The sequence below is a fragment of the Mustela erminea genome, chromosome 2, assembly GCF_009829155.1.
Source record: "Mustela erminea isolate mMusErm1 chromosome 2, mMusErm1.Pri, whole genome shotgun sequence".
NCBI lineage: Eukaryota > Metazoa > Chordata > Mammalia > Carnivora > Mustelidae > Mustela > Mustela erminea.
In genome coordinates, this window is record NC_045615.1 from 116,882,129 (window position 1) to 116,908,962 (window position 26,834).

The 26,834-nt window shown below is 37.9% G+C and overlaps 1 protein-coding gene across 1 annotated transcript in view; it reads right to left on the minus strand.

Annotated features, from left to right (window-relative positions):
- Positions 1–25,423, minus strand: part of DHX15 (DEAH-box helicase 15) — a 57,396-nt gene extending 31,973 nt beyond the window's left edge. Inside the window, exons 1-3 of the mRNA XM_032333995.1 lie at positions 25,176–25,423; positions 17,716–18,151; positions 13,290–13,483 (exon numbers count right to left, since the gene is read on the minus strand). Coding sequence (XP_032189886.1) covers positions 13,290–13,483; positions 17,716–18,151; positions 25,176–25,246 — 701 coding nt within the window. The 5' untranslated portion in view covers positions 25,247–25,423. The remainder of the gene's footprint in view (positions 1–13,289; positions 13,484–17,715; positions 18,152–25,175) is intronic.
- Positions 25,424–26,834: the final 1,411 nt, after the last annotated feature.

Sequence of the window (26,834 nt, forward strand, 5' to 3'; positions counted from 1 at the left end):
GATGGAGCCCCGAGTTAAGTTGGGCTCTGCGCTTAGCGGGGAGCCTGTGTGAGATTCTTTTCCTCTGCCCTTTCACCCACTTGCGTGCATGCATTCTCTAAAATAAATATTGTAATTAAAGATGAAAGGTCTCTTAGAAATATAATCAATATTGCTGATTTCCCAGCGTAGAAAATTCACTATTAGTAGTTAACTTTCCCAGAGTCTCAAAACCAGTTAAATATCTTAAGACTAAGTATCACTGAACTGATCCCCAATCCTGAGCCCCTCCTATACTAACATACTATACTCTCCTCGAAGTCCAAGAAAAATGTACATATAAATACAATAGCAAAAAGTTACCTGGTGTGGAGGTGGGGTTTGGAAACATTCAGAAAAAAAGTAGTTTGTAAGCTCATCTGTGGTCTACAGATAAGCAGTAATACTAAAACAAAAGTACTACTGAGTAAATATTAAATATTAATATTTACTAGAATATTAAAACATAAGTACTATACTACTTTCTTTGTCCTCTGAAATGACTGCAGCGATGCTCTTAGTCAGCCAAACTTTTTCTAACCTGATTTAATTGACCCCCAATCCTCAGATGGCCTTTTTAAAAAAGATTTATCTGAGAGAGAGCACACGTGTGCACAGGCACATACAAGAGCCGTCAGACAGGCAGAGGCAAGAGAATCTCAAGCAGACTCCACACTGAGTGAACCTGGAGCCAGAGCTGGGCTTGTTCTCACAACCCTGAGATCATAACCTGAGCAGAAACCAAGAGTTGGAGGCTTAACCAACTGAGCCACCCAGGTGCCCATTACCTTTTAAATCAAGGAAACAGAGCCAGACTTTCCAAGTACATCTGGATCTTCTATATAAAGAGAGATCTTTAAAAAAAAACCTCACCCAGGGGTACCTGAGTGGCTCAGTGCGTTAAAGCCTCTGCCTTCAGCTCAGGTCATGATCGCAGGGTCCTGGAATCAAGTCCCGCATCGGGCTCTCTGCATCAGGCTCTCTGTTCGGCACGGAGCCTGCTTCCCTTCCTCTCTGCCTACTTGTGATCTCTGTCCATCAAAAAACAACAACAACAACAACAACAACAAAAACAAAAAAAACCCTCAACCCAGTAGCGGATGGAAGTCACATAAAAGTGTCCCCCCAAAACAAGTATGCAGGTACATCCTTTTCCTATCTTACTTTAACACTGAGTAATGCTCTCTTTTAAGTGTGTACCAAAACTGAACAGATTTCTGCCATCCAACATCTTTCTCAGTAGTCACCTCAAAATTCTAATCCTGTCTCCATTAGTATATCTTATTTAACATATGAAAAACATACTTTTTTTTTTTTTAAAAAAAACTACAGTTTGTTAGGCCTTGAGAGTTTTGGGACAATTCTTTGCTGTGTGTCACCACAATCATCGATTCCTTTATGGCATGCTTTCATTTACGAGACTTCAGGCACTGTTTTTTGTTGTTATATTATTACACAGTAAATTTTTCTTTCTATGGGTGCTGTAAGTTTTGATAAAATTACAAGTGTGCCAGCATCAACATACACAGCTGATTTTAGGAACACTGAACTTTTCTTAAAGTACATTAAGAGGCTCCAAAGTACCGACATGTTCACTGGCAAAAAACAAGAAGGGATGAGGCTGTGGATTAAAACCCAAGTTCAGGGGCACCTGGGTGGCTCCGTGGGTTAAAGCCTCTGCCTTCAGCTCGGGTCATGATCCCAGGGTCTTGAGATCGAGCCCCACATCTGTCTCTCTGCTCCGCGGAGAGCCTGCTTCCTCCTCTCTCTCTGCCTGCCTCTCTGCCTACTTGTGATCTCTGTCAGATAAATAAATAAAATCTTAAAAAAAAAAAAAAACCCAAGTTCAAAAGGTCAAATGTCAAAATAATGACCAATCAACCGACCTGGCCTATTTCAAGAACAGAGGGGAAGCTGGGAGCAAGACCACACACCTATCCTTCCCCCAGGTTTCCTTCCCCCTCTGGGTTTGTCCCTCCATCGAGACTCCTCTGACCTGTTGTCACTGTTGTTTACTTATGCTATGGAGAGGCAAACGGAAAGGTCCTACACTTCTCTTATTAAGCCACTATCAGATTTACCGGCAACTTTGGCAGAGTATTTGAGGTGATTTTCTTTCTTTATATTTAGAGTGACTTGATTCTGATTCTTTCTGTTGTTTTGTATGGAACAGCACTTTATCTGTGTATTAACAGAACTGTTCCCCTGTATCCTTTATGGCTTTTCCTTGTTTTTGTTTCCTTTTTAAATTATGCATGAATTTTATGTGTATGTGAAATTAAGGTCCTTATTAACCCTGAGAAAAAAGAAAAGCCACCAGATGACTTGCTATACTACTAGATAAATGAAGCCCTCTGATTTAAAAAGAAAATGCAACCAAACACAAAGCACAGAAAAAGGCAGAACCTTTACTGCTGATCCTATAAAGGCCATAGCCATCTTCAATTTTACTACCTTCCTCTCAGTACTAATGGAATATTTAACCACAGTAAGGCATCAGTCACAAAAAAGTAGGGTGTCACAATAATAAAACTTTGATCACCTAATTTTGAAGTTTCAACAATAGACTAATAATTGAAAACTGAATAGGAGAGTCAAACTCTACCTCTGACTGGATACGCTAGTATTCAGTGTTCTTCAGTTCTGAAACAAAAACTTGCTTAAGTAGTCATCTGTACTACCACCTGTGAACCAGTTAAAAATATAAAACTTGGGTCTCACTCCTGACCTGCTTAATGAGAAATTTTGAAGAGGAGTCATAACAATCTGTTCGAACAAGCTTTCCTGAGTCTGATGCTTGCTAAAGCCTGAGATGCAATAGTCTAAATCAAGTTATACAGAGGCAGATTAAATAGATGCCTAAAGCAGCAAAAGATCCCTGAAGATTAAGTCAGAAACAGTTTATATTTTCAACCATGACTGCTTAATTAATAAAATAAACAAAAAAAAATTCAGTGTGCTGAGTAGTATGAACTTATCTTGAGAATTTCTTTTTTGCAATGGGCACATGCAAATGGCATAACACAACTATAAGCCAAATGCCAACCCTGACCCTGACCAATAACACCAATTCCAACATGAAAAAAGTATTATAAAACATTACAGACTACGAAAGTATTACTTAGTTTTCTGTTTATATTTATAATTTTTTGAAAAATTTCTCAATTTGTCTGGTTCAAAGAAAATAGATACATAGGTGAAAGTTTCCCAAAATGTACACCAGAAATTTTTAACAAACTCTGTATAAGATTATTCAGAACTTTAGTGGATGTCAAAAACTAATGCACAACTGTGCCTACATGGGGAAACAATCCCCAATAACTTAGTGTTACGTTCTCTGGTGTAGGAATGTGTTAAGAGAGACACAGAGTGTGAACCTACCTAAATCCCTACCTCAAACCTTTTATCTCCTTAAAAAAATCTCAAATAGATCAAAGATGTGTAAAACAAAAATACTACAACACATGGATTCAAATAATTGTTCAATAACTGAATACATCTTCAACTAATTCAAAACACCTATATAAAATTCAAGTTTCTACATGGCATAAAGTGTGATAAACAAAGCAAAGAAACATGGCAAAGTGAATAAAAATTGGAACTTAAATCCTGAAGGCCAATTTTGTTAAGAAAATTGCAGCTGATATCCAGAATGCTAATTCTGTTAAGAGCTCCTACAATCAATATAAAAAAAGCCAACTAACCACAGAGAGATGGACAAACACCAAGTTTCATTAATCCTGTAATACTGTACATTTTTTTCAAATTTACCTTCTCTGGGATTGGGATGCATTTTAAAATAGCACCTTATAAATAACTGTCAAGCAGGTAGCAATACTTCAGGAAAAATGAGAAAAGCACTACTCTAAGCTCAAAAAGAAACACAAATGGCTCATAAATAACACGTAAAAAGCTCAATTTCATACAAAAGAAATGCAAATTAAAACCTAATATTTCATTTTTCACTTAAAATAATGACAAAGAAAAAAAAAGTTCCACAATACAATGCTGGCAAGGATACAGAAACAAACATTCATTTGCTCATTCCTTACTGGCCAGAGTAGATAAATCTCTATGAAAGGCAATCTGGCAATATAATAAAATTCAAACATAACCCTGTAACTCAACCAATTTCATTTGTAGGGAATTCATTTCGGGCATATATGTGTCAATGTGTGAAAAAATATGTGTACCAGGTTTTGTTAGGAGGGTACTAAGGGCAGCACATGTTTTTCTTTTTAATATTTTATTTATTTGAGAGAGAGAGAAAGCACAAGCAGGGGGAGGGGGAGAAGGAAAGAGAAAATGAGAAGCAGACTCCCCACTGAGCAGGGCTCAAATCCCAGGACCTGGACATGACAACCAGAGCAGAAGGCAGACATTCAACTGACTGAGTCACCCAGGTACCCAAGCAAGTGTTTTTAATACCAAAACTACAAACCTTGAGTGCCCATCAATAGAATAAAACAAACTATACAGTCATTAAAAAGAGTAAGGCAACTTTATATTTACTGTTCTAGAACAATACAAGTGAAATCAGCACCTATCAGTAGATGGGGTACCTGGCTAGCTCAGTAGGTATTTGAGTATGCAACTCTTGATCTCAGGGTTGTGAGTTTGATTCCGACGATGGGTGTAGAAATTACTTTAAAAGCAGCCCTATCAGTAGAATACTTTTTGAGTGACAACAGTAAAAGAAACAGAAATGACAAAGCTAAAACAGCTTGCACTTATCAAGAACTTCATTAGAAGAAAACTATATATAGTATACTGACTTTATAAAATACAGCTCTTTTCACTACTATAAATAGTGAAGCCTGAACACCCACACCCTACCATGCGTTAAAATGCCAACATTATGAAATGGTCAATTACCAACTTTTAAACATGCTCACAGGGATTGCTATTAGTTATTCAGTAGGTACCAAGAGTCCTCAAATTACCTTCCTCCAATAATTTCTTCCAGTATCAGTTATTTCTATGCCATAAGCATAAAAATAAAGAACTATCATCAAAGAACACATAATTGTGTACAAAAACAAAAAAACCCCACATAAGTCAGTTAAAAATGAAGTCATTTACCTCTTGTAGGTGATCTGGCTATTTCTGGATTCATCACTAACTTAATGTCTTCAGTGTCTATAATGCTAGCATTGTATTTCTCAATTTATATAGTTCTACGAAGTTACGTCAAAAAAAAAAAAAAAAACCTTTAGAAACCTGATCATGTGAACACGGCAGTTTTAAAAAATAAGGTATTTGGTTGTTCAATAAGATCACCTAAAGGACAGTTTATGTATAATTCCCTAGCACAGTCCAAGTTTAGATTACTGTAGAACTTTAACATCTATTTATATAACCAGTCAAGAGAAGAGTAGACTACTTCCTTCTTTGGATATAAACAGGTCACTTAACTTGCTACAGTAAATTGATTCAATTTGTTAAATGATACCCTATTTCCAGAGAATAACTATGTTCTTGCCTAAGATTCAAAACAATTTATATTATCATCTTCCATAACTGACATGTGATGCCACAGAACCACTAGCAGAGGTACTTCATTATGTGTATTCCTTTCAAAGATACTATCTTTGCAAGGCTTAATTTTTGATAGTCGCTCTAACAAAAAGCAAATATAAGGCAAATATCAGTGTAGAACAGTAAATAAAGGCGGCAGTGTCCAACTCAACTCCATAGTTTAAGAAACTGACATCACACTAGTAGATAATGGTGCTTTAAGAATGAAATAAAAATATTTTGATTCCGGGCACCTGGCTGGCTCAGTGGGTTAAGCCTCTCCCTTTGGCTCAGGTCATGATCTCAGGGTCTTGGGATGGAGTTCCACAACCCGCTCTCTGTTCGGCAGGGAGCCTGCTTCCTCCTCTCTCTCTCTCTCTGCCTGCCTCTCTGCCTACTTGTGATCTCTCTCTGTCAAATAAATAAATAAAAATCTTTAAAAAAAAATATTTTGATGGGCACCTGGGTGGCTCAATGGGTTAAGCTGCTGCCTTCAGCTCAGATCATAATCTCAGGGTCCTGGGATCGAGTCCCGCATTGATTGGGCCCTCTGCTTAGCAGGGTGCCTGCTTCCCTCTCTCTCTCTCTCTCTCTCTGCCTGCCTCTCTGTCTACTTGTGATCTCCTTCTGTTGGATAAATAAATAAAATCTTAAAAAAAAAAAGTTTTGATTCCAGTGTATGTGTGGTATTTGTTTAAAGGCTACTAAGCTGTTAGGACATAAATACTTAACTAAGTTTTTAGGACCAAACCAATAAATAAATGAAATTCTGAGTCATTTCTTCAGGCGTTAGGGTACCTTGAAAAATCACTGAGACATTAAGCATGTGAACTTAAGGTAGTTTAGGAACTTCTACTCTACCTAAAACCTAGCTAAGTTAATCTATCTAAGTCCATCCATCCTTCTCAGCTCAGATGAAATACCTTCTCCTTTGTGAAATCATCTATATAATTCATGTGACTAAAACTACATTCTTTTTTTTTTTAAGATTTTATGTATTTATTTGACAGAGAGAAATCACAAGTAGATGGAGAGGCAGGCGGGGGGGGGGGGGGAGCAGGCTCCCTGCTGAGCAGAGAGCCCGATGCCGGACTCGATCCCAGGACCCTGAGATCATGACCTGAGCCGAAAGCAGCAGCTTAACCCACTGAGCCACCCAGGCGCCCCCTAAAACTACATTCTTAATTGCCTCACGGCTTAAGTCCCCAACCAAGTCAGAGAAGAACTAGTGACACTAACACAGTTCGTTTGTGTACTTAATATTCCTTTCATTTGTAAAGGGATAAGCAAACATTTATATAGGGTCAAGTTCAACTTGATATATTTAAACAACACTAATCTTACTAGAATCACAACAAAGAACAAACTACAAGATGTGAACAGTCACATGGAAAGGTACGACACAGTATTTTGAACAATTTGGAATCTACAGTGTTCCAATGCATTTCTAATACCAAAAAATGGACAAAAAGAAAGCAAACAGAAAACCGCAAACCCCACTTATATATAACCTGTACAGACAGCCTCATACTTCTGAGATCAGCATTCAAAGCATACAGCTTTATCCGGGCAAACAGCTAAAATATATTGGTATGATTCAGTCAGCTATGTATCAAGCAAAAGAAATACCTAAGAAATTAAAAACAGGCAAATTACCTTTTCAAAATAGACTGTCCATTCCTCAACAAAATTCACAGAAAGCTAGTATAAATGCATAGGTTTTATTTAACATTTTATAAGATGTTAAACACTATAAACAAAGAGCCTTCTAGAACTAAACCCTTGCAAGTACTTAAGTATAAACACAAAGACCAAATGCAATATATGCATACCTTTAGGAAATCAAGTTAGCTTTTTATGAACAAAAAAAATCAAAGAATTCTAACTCTAAGGTGACAACGATGAGTTTTCAGCCTGACAGAAAATGCTTAAGTGGTAAATAACCATATTTGTTCTTTATCACTACCCCTTTCTAAAGATTTAGTAAAACTACCTTATCTAACCCCAGTGCTATACCTGATTTAGAACAAAGCCTACTCTACAACATATGTTCAATAAATTAATTTATAATTAATGTTTATGTAATTAATGGTCTTTAAAGTACCAGGCCTATTTCCATGGCTTACCTCCAGCCCTAAAAGAGTATTTGGATTCATTCATTCATTTCATAGTGACAAGTAATACCCAAGTTTTAATTCAAGTTAAAATCCCCAAATTGTAATTCAAGTGCTGTATTAAAAAGAACTTTATTAAGCTGTTTTTATGTCTCTTTTTAATTAACTAGGTTAACTGCTTAATAAGATCCAATAATTTCTCAAACTGGAAATCTACCACCCCTAACAGCAGCAGCAGTGTAGAAATGTTGAGTTAGCACTTGCTGGGCGACAGGAATTACTCTAAAGGCTGTACACAAATTAACTTATTTTATCTCAGAACCACCATATGAAGTAGTTATTATCAGCTCTATCTTCTGAAAAAGCAATAAGCACAGGGAGGCTAATTAACATTGCCAAGATCGCAGCTAATAAGTAGCAAAGCTAGGACACAACTCCAGCCCCGTAAGCTTTGTCTGTGGCTTAGGATGTATTTCCCTTTGATTCTCTTCTCAGCTCATCTACTTTTTAATAAGGCTGCCTTATTGGAAACCCACTGTGGAATCTCTAAATAGTCCTTATTCAGTTGGTGCTTCTAACTCAAGCCACAAAGAATCTGCTATGAGAAGCTGCTACAACAATGTCTGGTAAATTCTCCCCAGTGTCAACCTTAAAGGTCCTGTACCAGCCAACTCCTTATTGTAGCAGTGTTTGTACTGGAATCTCATATTTATTAAATATTTTTAGATTTTCTTCCATCTTCTCATCTAGACTGCCTTTTGGAAATTAAAAAAATGTGGAAAGTCTCTGACTCGTATTATGGAGATTAGCACTTCTTTGGCTGGTTAGTTCAAAACTTTTCTTCCTCAAACTTTACAAGGGGTTTATCACACCTTGAGACCCCAAGTTCTGTTCATTTCTCCTTTATCACCTGATTATAGATTTAAACTATATCCTGTCCTTAAGTTTTCTAGATTTTTCCAGCAGCTTGTCCTGAAGCTATATATACCATAAACAACTCAGGATGGTGGTCTTACAAAACATGCATCCTTGAAGGAAAGAGCTACACCACCTTCACTCCATAAACATTACCCCAGATTAATTCCTTAGCCTTTGACCCATCCCAAAATTGAAATGAATCTGACGCCCAAAACCAAAAGATTCAGAATAGAAACCAAATTATAAATTATATACACCAAATCACCCTATCATCATGCTGTCTCCACCAAGAAATCAAGGAAAATGCCTTTTCATGAAAACCAATCAGTTTTTCACATTTATGTTGAAGATTCACCCACAATCTACAGTGTAGTGATAAATTTCACACTCTCCTGTTGCCTTTTCCAAATCAGGTTTTTTTTTCTTTTTGAAGTTCCATGCACAAGGCAAGTATACAGATATAGACACAAACTCTGTTTCCCAAAGCGTTTATACTCCAACCAGGCAAAAGAAAGAAACCAATCTTTAATTATTCATACTATCCATAAACCAGTCCTATATCATCTCAAGTGATGAGGCATGGAAATACTGACTTAAACAAATCATTTGGATACTTGAAAGAATACACAAACTGCAGTATCTTCTCAAGTAAACTCTTTCCCCCACTTCAGAAAAAAAGGTTTTAAAAATGTTGCTCGATGGGCACCTGGGTGGCTCAGTCAGTTAAGTGTCTGCCTTCAGCTCAGGTCATGATCCTAGCGTCCTGGGCTCGAGCCCTGCATCAGGCTCCCTGATCAGCGGAGTCTGCTTCTCCCTCTCCCTCTGCCCCTCCCCTGATCAATAAATAAAATCTTAAAAAAAAAAATGCTGTTCCGTCTGCCAAGAAAGCTCTGCTCCCTGTACCCCCAAACCCAGGCAAACCATTATTCAACTTAGGCTTTTATTCCATCTTCTCTTGTCCCGTCTAAACTGAATTTCCAAATCATGCCTTCATACAAACTCTGGTATTCTCTTTCAGAAGCCTAATCACAATGTGAAATTGCACTTACTTTATGGGGACAAGAACGAGATCAGCTTTTTAGTATCTAGCTGGCACTGTCCAACACAGAGAAAGCACTCAATTAACTAACTTTACGACTAACTAAACATTACTTATGTAAATCACTGGGTTCACTCAATATCAAAATACCTCAGAATTCTGCAGCTTGGGGGAGAAGATACAAAAAGAAAATAACTAATTAGGTACAAAATTACCAACGTCAAATATTATGTCTCCCTGAAGGTTCAAGACTACCATACTGTTTTATTCCATAAAAAAATTATCAGCTCCCTCAAAATAAACAAAGAACAGATTTCTTAAAATTTGTCGGAACTCCAAAGTGCTTCTTAAAATCCCCTGCAAGAGTATCATCTCTTCTTCCTTAAAGTGAATTAAGAGATTTTTCACTGACCAATCACAAACTTGGCAACATCTCCCACTGACAGATGTGCTCTTCTTTAGCTAATTTACTTGGGGTTTTTTGGATTTTTTTCTTTTTTTCATAATTTCCAAGCCAAAATGGCAAAAGGAAAGTTAAGCATACTGTAAAAGGAATACTTCAGAAAAGTGATGGGAGCAGGCAAAAATCACAAATGAAATTTAAAAATGATTTACAGCTGTGGCAGTTTGAAAACTAACTCATCTACTGGGACTGGACAGACAGACTTTTAAGACTAGTCTGATAGAGAGTGCACTAATTTACACTAGATCCAATTCTCTGAAAACAGTACAATACTAGATCTAGAATCTAGAATTTATGGGTATATGTCCCAAACACCAGAAAAAGTACCTTTGGGTCCTTAATATGAATAGAGATGATTTAAAGATATACTACTTTAACTAAAGTACTCTCAAACAAATTTAATTTAGTAAAAAACTATTTGTTTACTGTCAACAATGAAATCAAAGAGTATGATTGAATTCTGAGTCCCTCAGACAGAATTTTCAGAAGTTAGTCCTCTTTACCATTCTTAGTGAAAATTAAAAGCCTTTTTTTGGGCAGAATAATGGATTCCTAGGCATTTTTATAACCACACCTGACCCCTAAACAACACAGGTATGAACAACACATATCTACTCATACAGATTTTTTTTCAATAAATATAGTACAGGACTATAGATTATTTTCTTGTGATTTTTCCCTTACCTTACTGTAAGAATATGGTAGATAATACATAAATAACATACAAAATATATGTTAACTGTTTGTTATTGGTGAAGTGAGCTATTAGGTAATTTGTAGGGGAGTCAAGTTAGACACTGATTTCTGCAGGGGGTGGGAAGAGCTATTGCTCTAACCCCCATTGTGGCTCAAAGGTCAACTGTGTATAATAGCTGAAGGAGGAGACTGACTGGTGGCTGTCTTAGGTATTCACTCTTCCTAGCTAATTAACTATGTAACTGATCCTCCTTAAGTTTAAGTTCTAGCTGTTTTTAGTATCTGGGGTTCTCAAGACATGAGATGATAGAGGACTATACCAAATACATTTACAGATTCATACGACACTCCATTTGAAGTATTCCTACTATCAAAACTATCATACATTCCATACAATTAAATAGGATTTAATTTTAGTATCACTTAAAGACAGTATTAGGTAAGCTTCTAGCTCTTCAGATTCTAAAAGATAACCCAGTAAGCTAGCTCTGTCCAGAATTAGGTGGGCTTTTTTGTTTAAAGTTTAGTTATAGCCTCTGGGAACCATTTCACATAAGAAAACATCCCAATGCCAAAAATATGTTCATTTTGATCTATCGAATCTATTTATATGTTACTTCTCATTCCCTATTAACCGAACCAAAATCTTTCACAAGCATACATTTTTCGAAAGCCTACCACTTCCTAACACTAACACACACACACACACACACACACTCTAACCCAGTATTACATGTAACTTTCCTTGCCCAATTCCAAATTCCATTTTCCCTGCTCAAATGTGGCTTGCCAAGAAATATTCAATACTTAGTGAATCAAATGTCAAAATAATTATTTCTCCTCAAGGTGAGTAAAATCTGCCCTTTATTGTCCTCAAGTCCTTGACATTATCTGCATATTAAATTAGTATGAAATCTTACGTTATGATTTTATATAACTCCTTCATTGGTTATATCATAATTACAAGTGAACAATAATGAGATTATCACTAAACTAAAAAGATGTACTCAGGGGCACCTGCATGGCTCAGTCATTAAGCATCTGCCTTCAGCTCAGGTCATGATCCCAGGGTCCTGGCATTAAGCCCTGCATCAGGTTCCCTGCTCAGCAGGAAGCCTGCTTCTTCCTCTCCCACTCCCTCTGCTTGTGTTCCCTCTCTGTCTCTCATTCTGTCAAATAAATAAAATCTTAAAAAAAAAAAAATTTTTAAAAAAAAGACATACTCAATGAAACTTAAGATATAAACCAAAAACATGCCTTAAAGTCAAAGACAAGCTGATTTAATAGACAACTGTCCAGTTGCTATCAAAAACAACAGTGATACTTTAACCTGAAGTTCCAATAATTATCAAAGAAACTAGAAAAAACTCACATGAAACTTGAAAAGTGATTGGTTTTAAGGAAATCTTTAAAGTTATGAATATCATAGCTATATAAGAAACCATCTTTGACCTATGTACACTGAAATATTTAGAAATGAAAGTATATAATATCTAACATTTGCTTAAAATTATATTGGACAGGGAAAAGTTGGGATTTGGATGAAACAGGACAGCCCAAGGTTGAAGATGCTGGATAAACAGGTGGGAGTTCATTATACTATCATACTTCTGCATTCATTTGAAAATTTCTGTAATACATTATTTCCCTCATAAGACTATATATTTCTGCCACCAATGACTCATTTCACTGCCCATGTAACATTTTGTTCCAAAATTGTCTTTTAAAAAACCTCAGGGAGAATACATCGTGACAAAGAAATCATTTTTAAAAAATGATTTAAATGTCACATATATACAGAATAAACGGAAGCAACAAAAGGGGAAGATTTTCAAAAGAACTACCATCAGGCAGTATCTCACAACTTATGCAGAATACAGTATAAGAAGAAAAAAATTAGGACAGTTATAAAGAAAATACTAGAAGGAAGCTCAACAGGGTAGTCAATTGTGCACCACAGCAATAAAAGAAAAGGTAAAGGACTTTGGGGAGACTCCAAGAGTATATTACAGAACAAAAGATTCCTCCTTTTAGCTCATAACATATGTACAGTAATAGCTGTATAATTAACATTAAAAGCGCCAAATAATTTCTATCCCATCCCACACATCATTCTTTCTAGAAATAACTATCTTTCACTAAGATGTATCACTTTTCTACCACATTTAAATGCTGTAACATTTCACCCAAGATATAGCACCGAATAACTAAAATCTGACCTTTGAAGCTCACTGTCTACTGAACAACTATATAAATATATTGCTAGTAAGAAATCTTTCTTTGATCAAAGAAAATTTTGAACAAAATCAATTTTTGTTCAAAGAAAAATTTCTTTGAACAGCTGTATATACTGCTGGTAAAAAAAGAATCCATCTTAAAAAGTCATTTATTAAGTCTAAGAAGGTCCTCTCTGGACTATTCTAAATTTGGATGATTTTGAGACTCCCCTAACAAAGCCCTCTATCTAGTGGCAGAAAACTAAAAGTAGAGAAACAAAGTATGCATTTTCAAAGACAGTACTTACTTAAGAATGGTTTTTGCACTGCTGCAGTCTTCAAATCGGATGGAGTAACCAACTTCCTGGCCCAACATTACATCCATTTCATCAGCAACTCTCTGGGCCACACTCATTGCAGCAACTCTCCTGGGTTGGGTACAGGCAACTCCTCTCTTGGGTCCTGGTAATGATCGCATGTACTCCACACACCACTGTGGAATCTATCAAATAATTTCAAATTTAAATTAATTCTACTCTGCCTGCACATCAGGCATATTCAACATATATTTTATTGCATTCTAATAATTTAAAGCAAAAATCAATTAGGCACACCAAGTATTAGAGCTCTAACTTATAGCATGAGCCCTCCAAGCCAAGGGGTCATACACTGATGACATAATACTCCAGAGCAGGCTAGGTCCACTGAAGCTGTGCTAAATACGCTCTACAGCATCAACTGTTAGATCATTAAACGTTTCTCTATATACTGGAAAAACCCAACTTATAAAAAATTCTACTTTTTAACAAATGTGAGTTTCCACAAATTTTCTCAGAAATTATTAAATTCTTATACAATCTGATTACAAAATGCAGATGAAAATAGAAATCACAACCCTTGTGGTTATAAAGCTATGTCTTTTAAGTCAATTCAAATTTGGTTTGTAAACCAGCAGAATCTAACCCCTATTCTTCTGCTTTTGGGAGAAGTATGCACAATGGAATGCCTTAGGTGCCATCTTAAAAGTCAATTTCAGTAACTGTCAATCTCAAACTCGATGGCACCTACAAAAGCAAGAAAAAACACCAACAAGCACAAGTTAGTTGGCTTCCATGACGACAGCGCATTTCTCCCTTGTTCCATTATCAACAGAAGCTAACAGAACCTCTAATTTCTTGGCTCTTCACTCACTTACCTAGGTAAGAACCATGGGAAAAATCTAAGTAATCACTATATTAAATGGGAATCCACTGCATTAAAGTCATGATGGGCCTCCATCAAAGCATCCAAAAGCTTGTCAAACTCAAATGCCGCAGAAAATGCAGGTGGGGGTGGTTTCGGTAAAGAATTACAAACATATTTGAAGAATATTGGTTGTCGTACCATTGCCACATTTTAGTTAGGTTACTTCTACAATTTGGGGATAACTGTTTTCACTTACAAATATCTAAAAGGGGAGAAGGGTGACTATATCACTTCTCTAAGAACTTAACAATGCGTATCTTTAAAGGACTTAAAATGAACAGAAATAAATACTACCCTAAAAGAGAAGGGTCTCTCTAGGTCCATAAACCCACAAACCAAAGTTTAAGTGGTTTTCCAGCTAAGTTTTATATATTTATCTTCATTTCTGCAAGCCTTTTGCAAAGGCAAAATGCACTTTGTAAGACCAAACAAAATGAAATTCAAACAAACATTTACCATTCAGTTAAAACTATTTAAAACCATTTGGAATTCTCAAGGCAAGAATGTTCAAAGCTTTTAAAATTCACTCCAGTGAAATGGGTAACTTGCTTCCACTTTAAAATTAAGATACAAGCATTTTTGGCCAATTCAGCAGTTTTTGAACCCTGATCTCGGGACTTCTTTTTACTCTTAAAACAATCAAGGATGCCAAATAACTAACAGACTTTACTATATGAGGAAATTAAAACTGAAAAACTTTTAGAGTATTTATCAATTCTTAACAATAAAAACCTATCCTATGCTACCAAAAACATTTTCTATGAAAAATAATTACATCTTCCAAACCAAAAAAGAGAAGAAAGAAAAAATTAGCAGAAAGAATACATTGTTTTGCATTTTTGCATATCTCTAATGTCTGGCTTAATAGAAGACTGCTGAATTCTCTTATCGGTTTCAATTTTGAATATATTGCACTATTTTTGTTTTGTTGGAAGTATATAAAGAAAATCCCAGGACCTCTGAGTTTCAGGAACCTTCCAGGTTTCCCAGACAATATTTGGAAAACGGCGCAGGCAATGCATCTATTCACATTTCTAAGAACATTATCCTGATTGGTCTTATTTACTCTCCTGACTTCTAGTATTACCTGTAATACACTGACAATCCTAACTATGTTTCCCATCCTAACCTAGTGGTCATTTCCACTTGAGGAATGAATATTTTACTGGTATCCCAAATTCAACAAGTTCAAAACCAAAACTATTTCACACCTTCCTCCTATACTTACTAATCCCTCCTATGTCCCAACAGTAATATTAACATTCTAACTCCAATCTACTCTTTATTCTCCATTCTACTACCTTATAAGGAGTCAAATTTTTGTTATGACTTCCTACATAGTCTGTCGTCAACATTCTCACTAGACAGGACATTTCTGTAAAAATCCCTACTGAAAAGCTCTGATGGCTCCCCGATCTATAGCACGATACACTGAGGCTTAGCTTGCTGTTCCAGTCCCACCTGCCCCATCTCCCTCTTTATACACACCCTATATACCGGCCAGAACATACAAAGTTTTCTCTTCTCTGAACTTGTGCCTCTGTTCATCCTGAACTGGCTTTAGTTTCTTACACATGGATAATAGTATGAACACACCAAGCTGCAATGTAAAATGACTTTTACTGTGAGTCTCAGTCAAAAGTTAGAGTCAATACTTTAGATTCTGTTTGGAGGGTCTCATTTTCTGACAGGCATAAAAAGATAACCAAAAGGGCTTGCTCTTAATGGTTTTGAGTAAAAAACTTTAATAGGAGCATGCCAAAAAAACACTTGGGTGAAATTCACTAAGCTGTTCAGCTTCCCTCTGAACTCCCCAAATGGCCTGCGATTTTAAGTACACAAAACAAACAACAAAAACCACTACAAATATTAATCCAAATAATCACAAACCTCTCATTTTGAAATCACTTGACCTTCCACATTAACTGCTACTAAAGAAACTCATCTCTGAAACAAAGTTAACCATGTAAGACCATAGAACAGGAAAATGAAATAAATATAACTTTGGCTATAAAACAAAGAGACAAAGCTTTAAATACTGAGCCCACCTAAATCTACTATGTAACCACAGGCAACTCACTAAGCCTCTAAGATTCTTACCAATCTCAGGCTCATTTTGCTCATCTGGAAAATGGTGACCAACAACTTCCTTATAGTGTTCTTGAAACAAATACAAAGGATACAGTGCCTAGCTTTATCCAATTCCTAATTAAATAAATTAGTACTATGCAAAGCAGATAAATCAGCTGAAATAATTCTTTAAAATACTAAATCTTCAAAATAAGTTGTATCTTTTCACACATTTAAATTTCCGTAAGGTGATAAAAATAAACCTATCAGTTTCAGTTCCTAACATCAACACTAAGTTTTCTTTTCTTATTAAGAAAAACCATATTCACTAAGGCTCAGTCTTTAAAAGCCTTCTATTCTGATTCCCACTGTAGCCTTCAAAATGTCTCCACGATATATCCAAATTGATAGATTTGTGGCATATGGAACTTAAAAAACAACAACAATGGTAACTTGCACATGCAGTATGCTTAATTATTATAAACATGAGTCACAGGTAAATAAACATGGAAAACAAGCCAGGAAAAAACACAGTATAGTAATATTGATTTCTACATAGTAAGAGAACTTACTAAATTCATTTGAACTTCTGGATTTTCCAGATTTTCTACAATGGCCAAGGACTACTACTTCTGTAATCTCCTTGAAATTTTTAACTGGTGGTTAGGCTCAAGCATACAAAAATATGGTTAACACCTCATTCATAGCAGGAAATGCAAATTAAAAATTACTGAAATACCATTTTCACCAATCAGATTTGTAAAAATTCAAATTCCATAGTATAATCTTTTGGATCTACCTGTTCATGAAAAACAACCATTAGAAGCAGCCTAGAGTTCTATAACATGGACCCAGTAAACCACAGCTCATCCATTTTTAAAAATACCCTAGATATATTACTAACAAGACACTAGTGCTCACTGCTATGTATCTGGGGGTAGTGTGTAACTGGATATATGTGGACATCATAGGTAAAGAGACTTTAGTTAGCTCTTCCATTTTTTAAAAACAGGATAATATTCACCCAATTCAAGACAATTACAAAACGAAACAAAGAAACAAACAAAAGATTAACAAAAATAAAACTGCCTCAGTGGTTCAAACCTCTATACTCAAGCAATGGAAAACAAAACTTGTACCTCCAAATTTGTACCACCCAAGAGTCAAAGTGGTCAGAAAGCATCATTCTGTCATACTTAACGTTAACAAAACAGCACTGCTATTTTCCTCTAGACTCAGGAAAACAGACACTCCCTACAAGATTCCCACTGTGTGTTACTAAAAAGTGCTAAACATCAAAGTAGCTATTCTTCGGGACGTTCTACCAGACAATGTAAAGGACACTAGGATCAAATAAGCAACATTTAGTAAACATGAACATTAATATAGTATATACCATGGTATACAATAATAACTCACCTGTGTTGTTTTACCAGACCCAGTCTCACCAACCAGTACAAAGGACTGATGCCTAACCAGAATATCTGTAAACCTATCTTTGTATTCCCAAACAGGGAGCTGAAGCCGTTTCTTTAGAATATCATAGTAACGAGGAGTATGGGGTAGGTTGGTAAAAGGATTAATGCACTGTGGAAGTGATGTGTGTCCTGCATGTCCGGTGTGTGCTGAATGAGCAGAATGTGTCGAATGTGTTGAATGTGCAGAGTGGGTTGAGTGAGCTGAATGGGAAGCTTTTAAAGGTGGTAATCCAGCACTGATAAGCATAGCATTAGTCGAAGCTCGCAATTCCTTCTCCTTTTCTTTCTCCCTTTCCCGCTCTCTATCTCCTCTATCACGTTCTCGGTCTCGATCTTTAGACCGATCTTCACGATCCCGGTCACGATCTCGATCCTTCCTAAAAATAAAAATTTAGAATTCAGATTCTGAATTTTACGCAAAATGTTCTTGGCAGTGTTATAGTCACAACAGAAATATGCAACAACCAATAAACCAATACAAAACTCAATAACGAAAAAGACCTTATGGACATTGGGGTGGGTAGGGCTATGGTGAGTGCTGTGAAGTGTGTAAGCCTGATGATTCAGACCTGTATCCCTGGGGCAAATAATGCATTATATGTTTATAAAAATAATTTTTAGAAAATAATGAAAAAGACCTTATAATCAAAAATTCTCCATGCCTCATCCATAAACATCTTTCCCTCTTTGATGAGACCTCAAGTTCTCTTAAGGAACAGTCTCTTTCCATACCTTTAACCACCAGCTGAGATAACGCCAAGTCTGAGAAATCAGACTTGATAGAGTAAAATCCCTGCCTGCTTAGCAGAAGTTAAAGACTGAGGGCAAAGGTGGGGAAAAGGTAGGAACAAATAAAGCAAAAAGGATGCATCACAATTTTCCCCAGATTTCCTTCAAGTTACATGAAAAGGTATGTTCAAATTCAAAACGGCTTCTGGACAAAAACACAATTCTATTTCCCTAATGGTAATACAAATATGAGTTAATAAAAGACTGTAGGTGAGTTTGCTTTCGAGTTATGCTTCAGAGCACTTTCCCAGTTTTATTTACTAACCGTGTATTTGTCCTACAGAAAAACTAAAATTAAAACACTCTCATTCTTTTGTCTTCATTTGCACAACATCCTTAACAGCAACTGCAAAACTTTGTAAACCTATGTATACTTTGGACATTCGTCAAGTGAAATACAACCATTAAAAACAAGCTTCACTGAACAAAAGTTGTTATTTAAAATGCTAAAATTTTGCAGATGGCCACTGTATTAATTCTAGGTCAACTTTAAGTACTCAATGCTAGTATCCACTGCCAGTTACCACACATGATTCCTAATAAAATAATAATTTTTAAATAATCTCTGTTTATTTATTCTACTAATCCAGTTTACTTCAAATCAAATCCTACAGCAAACTTGCCACAAAGTATTTGGATCCAGACCTGAAATAGTGAGGCAAAACAGAGCTGTAAAGACAAGCCACTTAACACGTCATTACTCCTTATTCGTAAGTCACAGAAGACGCACAAATTTTCCATGCACCAATTATCAGTAGCCAAGTAGGAAAGACCATTCATTCTCTATGACAGCACATCAGAACAACAGAAAACCCTAGATAAAATACAGCTAAAATTCTAGAGCCAGCAGGAATTAGGTTGGTTCCCCAATTACAGAAATAGTAAGCAGACCAACTCTATTTTATTTTGTCCCTCCTTAAAATATAATTGTATTCCAGAGAAATTTAAAGAAAAGCTTTATTATGTATATAAACACATCCACACACCTTTCACATGTATACTTTCATAGAGCCATATATACATACTTTTCATATAAATATAAAATACATATATAAAAAGTGATCCTTTCTCCCATCTCTCTGTTCACCTTCTACAGAATCACAGGACACATAAGCCATGATTGAAGCCTTTTATCCCATTTCACACAAAGAGAAAGGAAGTCAAAGGGGGTAAAAAATAAAAATCCAAAAGATAACCTAATAAACACATAAAACCAGGTCTCAGAACTCACAACTTCCTGGACTACCTTTGAAATATGCCATCAACCATCCTTCGTTTACCTCATTCTGCCGCTGGTCTAAAGTATCATTAATTATTTATATTGCCCCAAATGTGAATGACAAAGTTTCTAACAGGGTACAGAGAAATGTGCCCAGCAAAGTGAGAAGCACTGTAGCCATGAATGGTTCAAAGACCATGTATATTAAAGGTCACAGAACATAAAAGAACCCTTAAAGAACATCTGGCCTAAATGCAAAGGATTCATGTTTCTAGTACTCTAGGAGTGGGGTGGGACAGAAGACCATTACATGACCACCAAGAAACAATATGACAAAAATATAAGTTTTATGAACTTCTACACTCCTAGCACCAGGCACTTAACATATGAACCTAACCTTTCCAGAGTTATAAAATACAGGTAAGGGAGAGTGATCGACAAAGTAAATCATACCACAGTGCTTTGTTACAGTATCTATACAGATACATTTTTAAAGGGCCTACTTCACCAGAAACTTCATTACCAAAAATAACGACAGCAAAGGGAGCATAAAATACATCCTAAGGACACAAAGATTTAACTGCTGACTGAGAAATAGGGGCAAAAAGAGTAAAAAAGAAGCACTGAGATCACAGCTGTACAACCACTGGCAAGATGTAAGCCTCAACTTACTATCTGCAAAGAGATAAATATTACTAAAATAGCCTGAGATTAAAATAAGAAAGCAAGAGGAAGGATGCAGAAACCAAATCCAATCATCTTGCCTATCACTCAAACTATCTACTTTCAATGTGGGAGGATAAAAATCAAAATACAGCTATGGAGGGCTCTCTCAAATCCATTACTTCATAAATAATGAATAGACCACCATGTATACGTTTTCTTTTCCTTTTTTTAAAGTTATTTATTCGAGAGAGAGAGAGATAGAGACAAAACAGTGGAACAAGCACTCTGGCTGAGCATAGAGCCCAACTCCGGACTGGATCCCACAACCCCTGACATCATCACCTGAGCCGAACTCGAGAGTCAGGGGCTTAACCCACTGAACCACCTGGGCAACCCGCCTGTTTTCTTTTTTAAAACAGGCTCTTTCATTATACAGGAGTTTTACTCTTAAAAAGATTTACTCATTGAGATATGATGCTTAAAAACTGACTAAAAAACAGTGCTTTATTGATCACACAGCCACAATCCTGGCAGGTAGACACAGTTATGACACAGTTTTTAAGCACGTTTCTTAACTATCTCAGCTCAATCTTGGCTCAGCATTGAAGCTAACTATATGACCACAGTTATTTCTTTCCTTGTCTATAAAATGTGGCTAATTCACAGATCTTGTGCAGTACTTCAAGAATTAAGTCAGGGGGCACCGGGGTGGCTCAGTGGGTTAAAGCCTCTGCCTTTGGCTCAGGTCATGATCTCAGGGTCCTGGGATAGAGCCCCGCATCGGGCTCTCTGTTCAGCAGGGAGCCTGCCTCCTCCTCTCTCTCTGCCTGCCTCTCTGACTACTTGTGATCTCTCTGTCTCTGTCAAGTAAATAAATTAAAATCTTAAAAAAAAAAAAAAAAAAAGAATTAAGTCAGTACATGTAACGTGCTTCAAGTTGTGCCTGGGACAGTGTAAATGCCTGATAAATATTGCGTATCACTGAAGGGTTTTTTTTTAATTTAATTACAATACCGTATTAAAATTCTACATGGAATAACAGGCACTACAGTACTGCTGATGAAGATGTAAAAGATGGGTTTTTTTTCAAGATTTTATTTATTTTTTTGTCAGACAGAGAGCACAAGAAAAGGAAGCATCAGGCAGAAGGAGAAGTAGGCTCCCCGCTGAGCAACGAGCCCGATGCAGGACTCCATCCCATCCATGACTCTGGAAGCATGACCTGAGCTGAAGGCAGCTGCTTAACCGACTGAGCCACCCAAGTTCCCAAAATCAGAATATTTTAAATACACACTGCTTTTTCTCTGGCAATTTCACTCCCAGAAATTTTCTGAAGGATATTTTAAGTGTGCAAATACGTATACATAAGGATATCCTCCATCCCTTTCACTTGTAAAACAATAAAGACTGGGAAACTAAACACCAAAGAGGAGAAAACTGGGTAGATAAGTTACAACACCCCTTTATGAGTGGAATGTGATATAGCAAATGAAAAAGATAATGTACACCTATTCTAATTTGATACATTTCTTAGTAATTAAAAATCAAAGCACAAAACAGCCCATATTGAAACATTTCATCTATATTAAATATTACAGTTTGTATTTGTGAATAAACATGCAAAGACTAAAAACAATGTTCATTGAGTGGTTCAAGATAAGGATGAAGATTTCAGGGAAATTTTTCTTTATTTATTCTTTATTTATTTAATTCTTTCTTTTCTTTATTTCTTTATGTATGAACATTTCTTGTATTCCCTGGGACAAATTACTTAACCTCACCTGTATCATAGGGCTGTAATGAAAAAGTGGTATATATATACAGCACCCAGAATAGTTTTGGGAGCACAGTATGTACTCTACATATGCTATATTTGTTTCACTTTTCCACAATTAAGGAAAAAAGCGCTTATTATTAGGAAGTCCTCTCCAAAACAAACATAAAAATGGAAAGTGTCCTTACTTTCACAAAGTTTTCCATACGTCAGTTGTCTTTTTCTTAGTAATTTTATAAAGCAAAACTTGTGGGATGATGAAAAAGTAGTAATGTCAGTATGTAACAGAAACTTTCAACTTCTCTACCTGACCTCCAAACAAAAATACAGCAAGAATAAGAAATGCCATATAGTTTGGGACTTGAATCTAAATGAAATCTCCCACCAAATTACTTTCCTTTTCAGTACTGGGGAATGAACCAGTCATGCTCAGCAGCGAAGTTCATAGGACTGGCAAGCTTCTCTCCCTCAGATAAAACCACTTGTTAATAACTACAAGGGTTTAAAACAAAAAACAAAAAACACTCCCCCTACTTCAAGACTGCATGGCAGGTAGGGAGAGGGTGGCTGGGTTATGGACATTCGGGAAGGTATGTGCAGTGTTGAGTGTTGTGAAGTGTGTAAACCTGGTGATTCACAGACCTATACCCCGGGGCCTAATAACACATTATATGTTAATTAAAAAAAAAAAAAGATTGCACGGCAGTCAACAAAAGTGACTTTCAAAATTATCGAACTGGCGGCAGGGGGAGGGGAGAACCCAAGTACAAATGTAACCCACTGCAAAAGAATTGGTTGTATGAGAAATGATACAGAAATGTTTATACAAATTTCTCTCCAGAATTATCTCAAAACTTGGACTTGACTTCAAAGATGAACTCTCCTTTACCAACAGGCAGATATGATATAATATCCAAGAGAATCAAAAGGTCACCATCCTATACCTAAAAAAAAATCCTTAATTTACTAAGGCTGTTTTGCAAGAAAAAGGGAGCAATATACACACACACACAGCCACTGATCCCAAACACACAAATATGAATGCACGCACACGCGCGCGCGCGCACACACACACAAATAAATGAATTCACTGCATTCCAGTGTCTTTTGTTCCAATCTGAACTCTTTTGAGAGACATCAGTTGCATCTTAGCCAGGTGACATGACTATTTATTTTTACTCCCAGAAACCAAGAACCAAGTGTTCCCTACTTTACCAACCCATTACAAATGTCATTAAAATAGGCTGCACTGACTTAACTACAGCCATATTCTATGCTGTAATGGAAAAAAGCAAGAGGCTAAAAGTGAGAATGAAAAGATCAAGGTTCTACATCGAGCTGTACACTGTGTAAGGTTGCACAAGCCACCTTAACTCTGCATCTCCATTTGTCATCCCCTGAGCGGATGATGCTTATACTCTCCAAAGTAACTTTCAGCTCTAAAGGAGTCTTTAACCAAAAACGCTGAAGTTTTGCTGGGGGATGGGGAGGAGAAGATCCTAAAGAGAGAAAACTAGTAACCTAAAAAGAAAGAAAACTAATGTCTAACATTGCAAACTAAAAATTTTACATGATTAAAATATGATATACTTTTGCTTTCCACATTCAGTACATAGAAAAGTATTAAAAAGTACATCCTTCCCCAGGCTTACACTCCAGAGACACACAGACACACTCAACATTGATACTGGAAACCAACAGAAATGAAAAACTTTGGGAGAACAAAAATTCATAGAACTTATATAGATAACGTGACACAGTGATTCCTTACATTCTTTACACACACACAATTAAATCATGGAAAGTATTTGCATATGCACACTTCTGTTTTCTGACCTGAACTACCCAAATAATTTTCTTAACTTCAGGAATGAAAACACACAACGGTCGAGAGGTGATTTTGATGAAATTGCTAGTAAATTGTTAAATTCCTCTGTAACTTTCAGGAAATGCTACGGGAAAGCAATCTGAAACACCAAGAGTCTAAGTGTTTCAACTCCCTAACAATCTCCCCACGGGCGACATTTTCCTAAAATACTAAAGACATTTTTTTGAGAAGTGTCTGCATGTTTCCAAAGCTACTAACGAAGGAGTGGGGATATAAAACAAAAACTTCTTAAAGGGGGGGAAAAATGCCTTCTAATTCCCATCCCACGACTGCCCAATAACCACTGTTTCAGCCAAAGCAGGAAATAAAGGAGATGGCGGGAGCGTAGGCAGAGAGCGGAAGTTTGCCTACTATCTACTTTGAAGTGTTTGAATGGACTGAGGCACAAGCTCTCCCGCCAAACTACAAATGCAGCGGCTCCAAACCACCAGCCCTCCGACCCATCAGCGGTACTCCACGTTTTCCTTTCTCCCGGCAGGCCCTCTACTCTCCCTTCCCCGAGAACTCTCCTGGCACGCCTCACTCGACTCCCGCCACCCCCATCTCAACCTACACAAGAATCCACGCGCTTTCCTCACTTTCTGCCCCCTGCCTTTCTCCTTGGGGGGCACCCAGCCGCCCCCCAAAGACCTCTCCGCGATCGCTCCGCCGCAGAAGTAGCTGCTGCCCTTGGATGCGAATGCTCCCGCCGCGCCCTCCCCCACAGTCTCCCCGGCTCCAGACCTCACCCGGGAACCCAGACCACGAGGTGCGCGACTCCCTCCCGCTTGCTCCCCACGAAGTGACTCCGGCTCGGCTCCGAGAGGAGGTGCCCTCGTGGCCACGCAGGCCTCTCCACCCTCCCGATTGGGCCGGGCGGCGGCCGCGCCACACATCTCCCCGCGCCCTTGCCCAGCCGAACACCGGGAGTGGCGCCGCTCTCCCCGACCCGCCGCTAGTGAGCCGAGCCCAGAGGGAAACAAAGGGTCGAGCTCCAAGGCCCGTGGCTAGGCCGATCCTGGCCCGCTCTCCTCCGGGACCCCAACAAAGCCCGAGCCGCTGCCTCGCGCCCCCGGCCTGGCTTACCCATCGGTCCCCGCACGCTTCTTGCCGGAGGGGTAATCCTCCCCCAAGTCCAACCGGTGCCGCTTGGACATCTTCGGACTTTGCGAGCGGGCGGTTATGAAAGAAGAAGAAGAAAAAAAGAAGCTAGCGGCTGTATCGGTACAGTCGAGGGCAGCTACTTAACTCTGGAGGACCCCCACCCCTCCCCGCTACAACAGCCTACACCGTGCGGCCGGAACCAGGAGCTAAAATGGCGGCGGCGACGAGGGCTGGGCCTGCGCGCGCGCGCTTCCGCAGCGTGCTGTGCGTGCCGTGCGTGCATGCGTGCATGGTGCGCGCACGCATCGGAGGCGGGAACTCCAGGCCCTTCCTGCCGCGGTCTCGTTGGCCCGCCCCGCTTCGGCTTCTCGGGCCTCTAACCCCTTGCTTGGCCTCTTAGCTTGCGGTGTGGCTGTTCACAGGGGTAATCCCCTATGGCTTTCTTTCCCCTCTGATTTAGGAAATTGAAAGAGAAGAAAGTCTAGTCCCAGTTAGGAAAGTCTGTCCATCTGTGTTATCCTGGCTTCAGGGGAACCGGACACCATGAGAGGTTGAGAAACTGAGATAACAGCTAGGTGATAAGGTGCGGAGTCAGAATAGGAACCCAGTACTTTGTAACTCTCAAACTTGAACTTGCAGCCACTGACCTAGACCCTTTCAGTTATATTAAGGAAACTGAGGTGAGAAAATAGAAGGACTTGCCTTGATGCATTTTGCCCCCTTTTTTGCCCAGCAAGAATAACATACGTTCAACCTGTAGATGTTTTTTACTGGAAGAGAAAATTGGCAGTAAGGGCATAATTCGTTTTTTTTGTTTGTTTGTTTTTCTTTTTTCCTCTGTGTGACTGTAATGTGATTCCACAGTATTAACCCTACTTCTGACCTCAGTCTTACAGTAACACTGCAAGGTAGGTCTTATTCTATAAATGTGGACACTAAGGCTGAGAAAGGTAAGTCACGTTGTCATAATAGCTGTCCCTAAAGCCACAGCAAACTGTTGGGGTTAAGTGACTCTTACAACTTTTGTGGATCTCTGCCCCCAGGGCATATCAGTTTCCCAGCTTAAGGGCTACTATTAAGTACTTTAAAATTTCAAAGAAATGATGAGGGGAAAGGTTAGAATTGTACCTGCAGAAGTGCCTCACTCAGGGACGCCTGGGTGGCTCAGTTGGTTAATTGTCCTCCTTTGGCTCAGGTCATGATCTCCTGGGATTGAGCCCCACATCTGGTTTCCTGCTCAGTGGGGAGTCTGCTTCTCCCTTTCCCTCTTCCCCTCCCTCCGCTCATGCTCTCTGTCACTCTTTCAAATAAAATAAATAAAATCTTTAAGAAAAAAAAAAAATAAGTGCCTCACCCTAAGAGGCATCAGCCTGGCATAAAAGTGCAAGGAGACTTGGTAAAGGAGGAACTGAAATTAAAGTGGTGATGCTTCTGCCTTGGGCTTAGGGTATACCTAAAGAAAACAGTACTGTAATCGTGTTGTAATCTGAATGAAGAAAAGCCATACTTACAAAAAGATAGTGGCCTTTCTAGAATCTATAATAAGGAGAACAAAGAGCCAAAATCTGCTAGAATGTTCACAGTGCTGGTGAAGAGGGGCAGAGTACTGTGCCTAGATAATCCACCCTAGATTTTCAGATA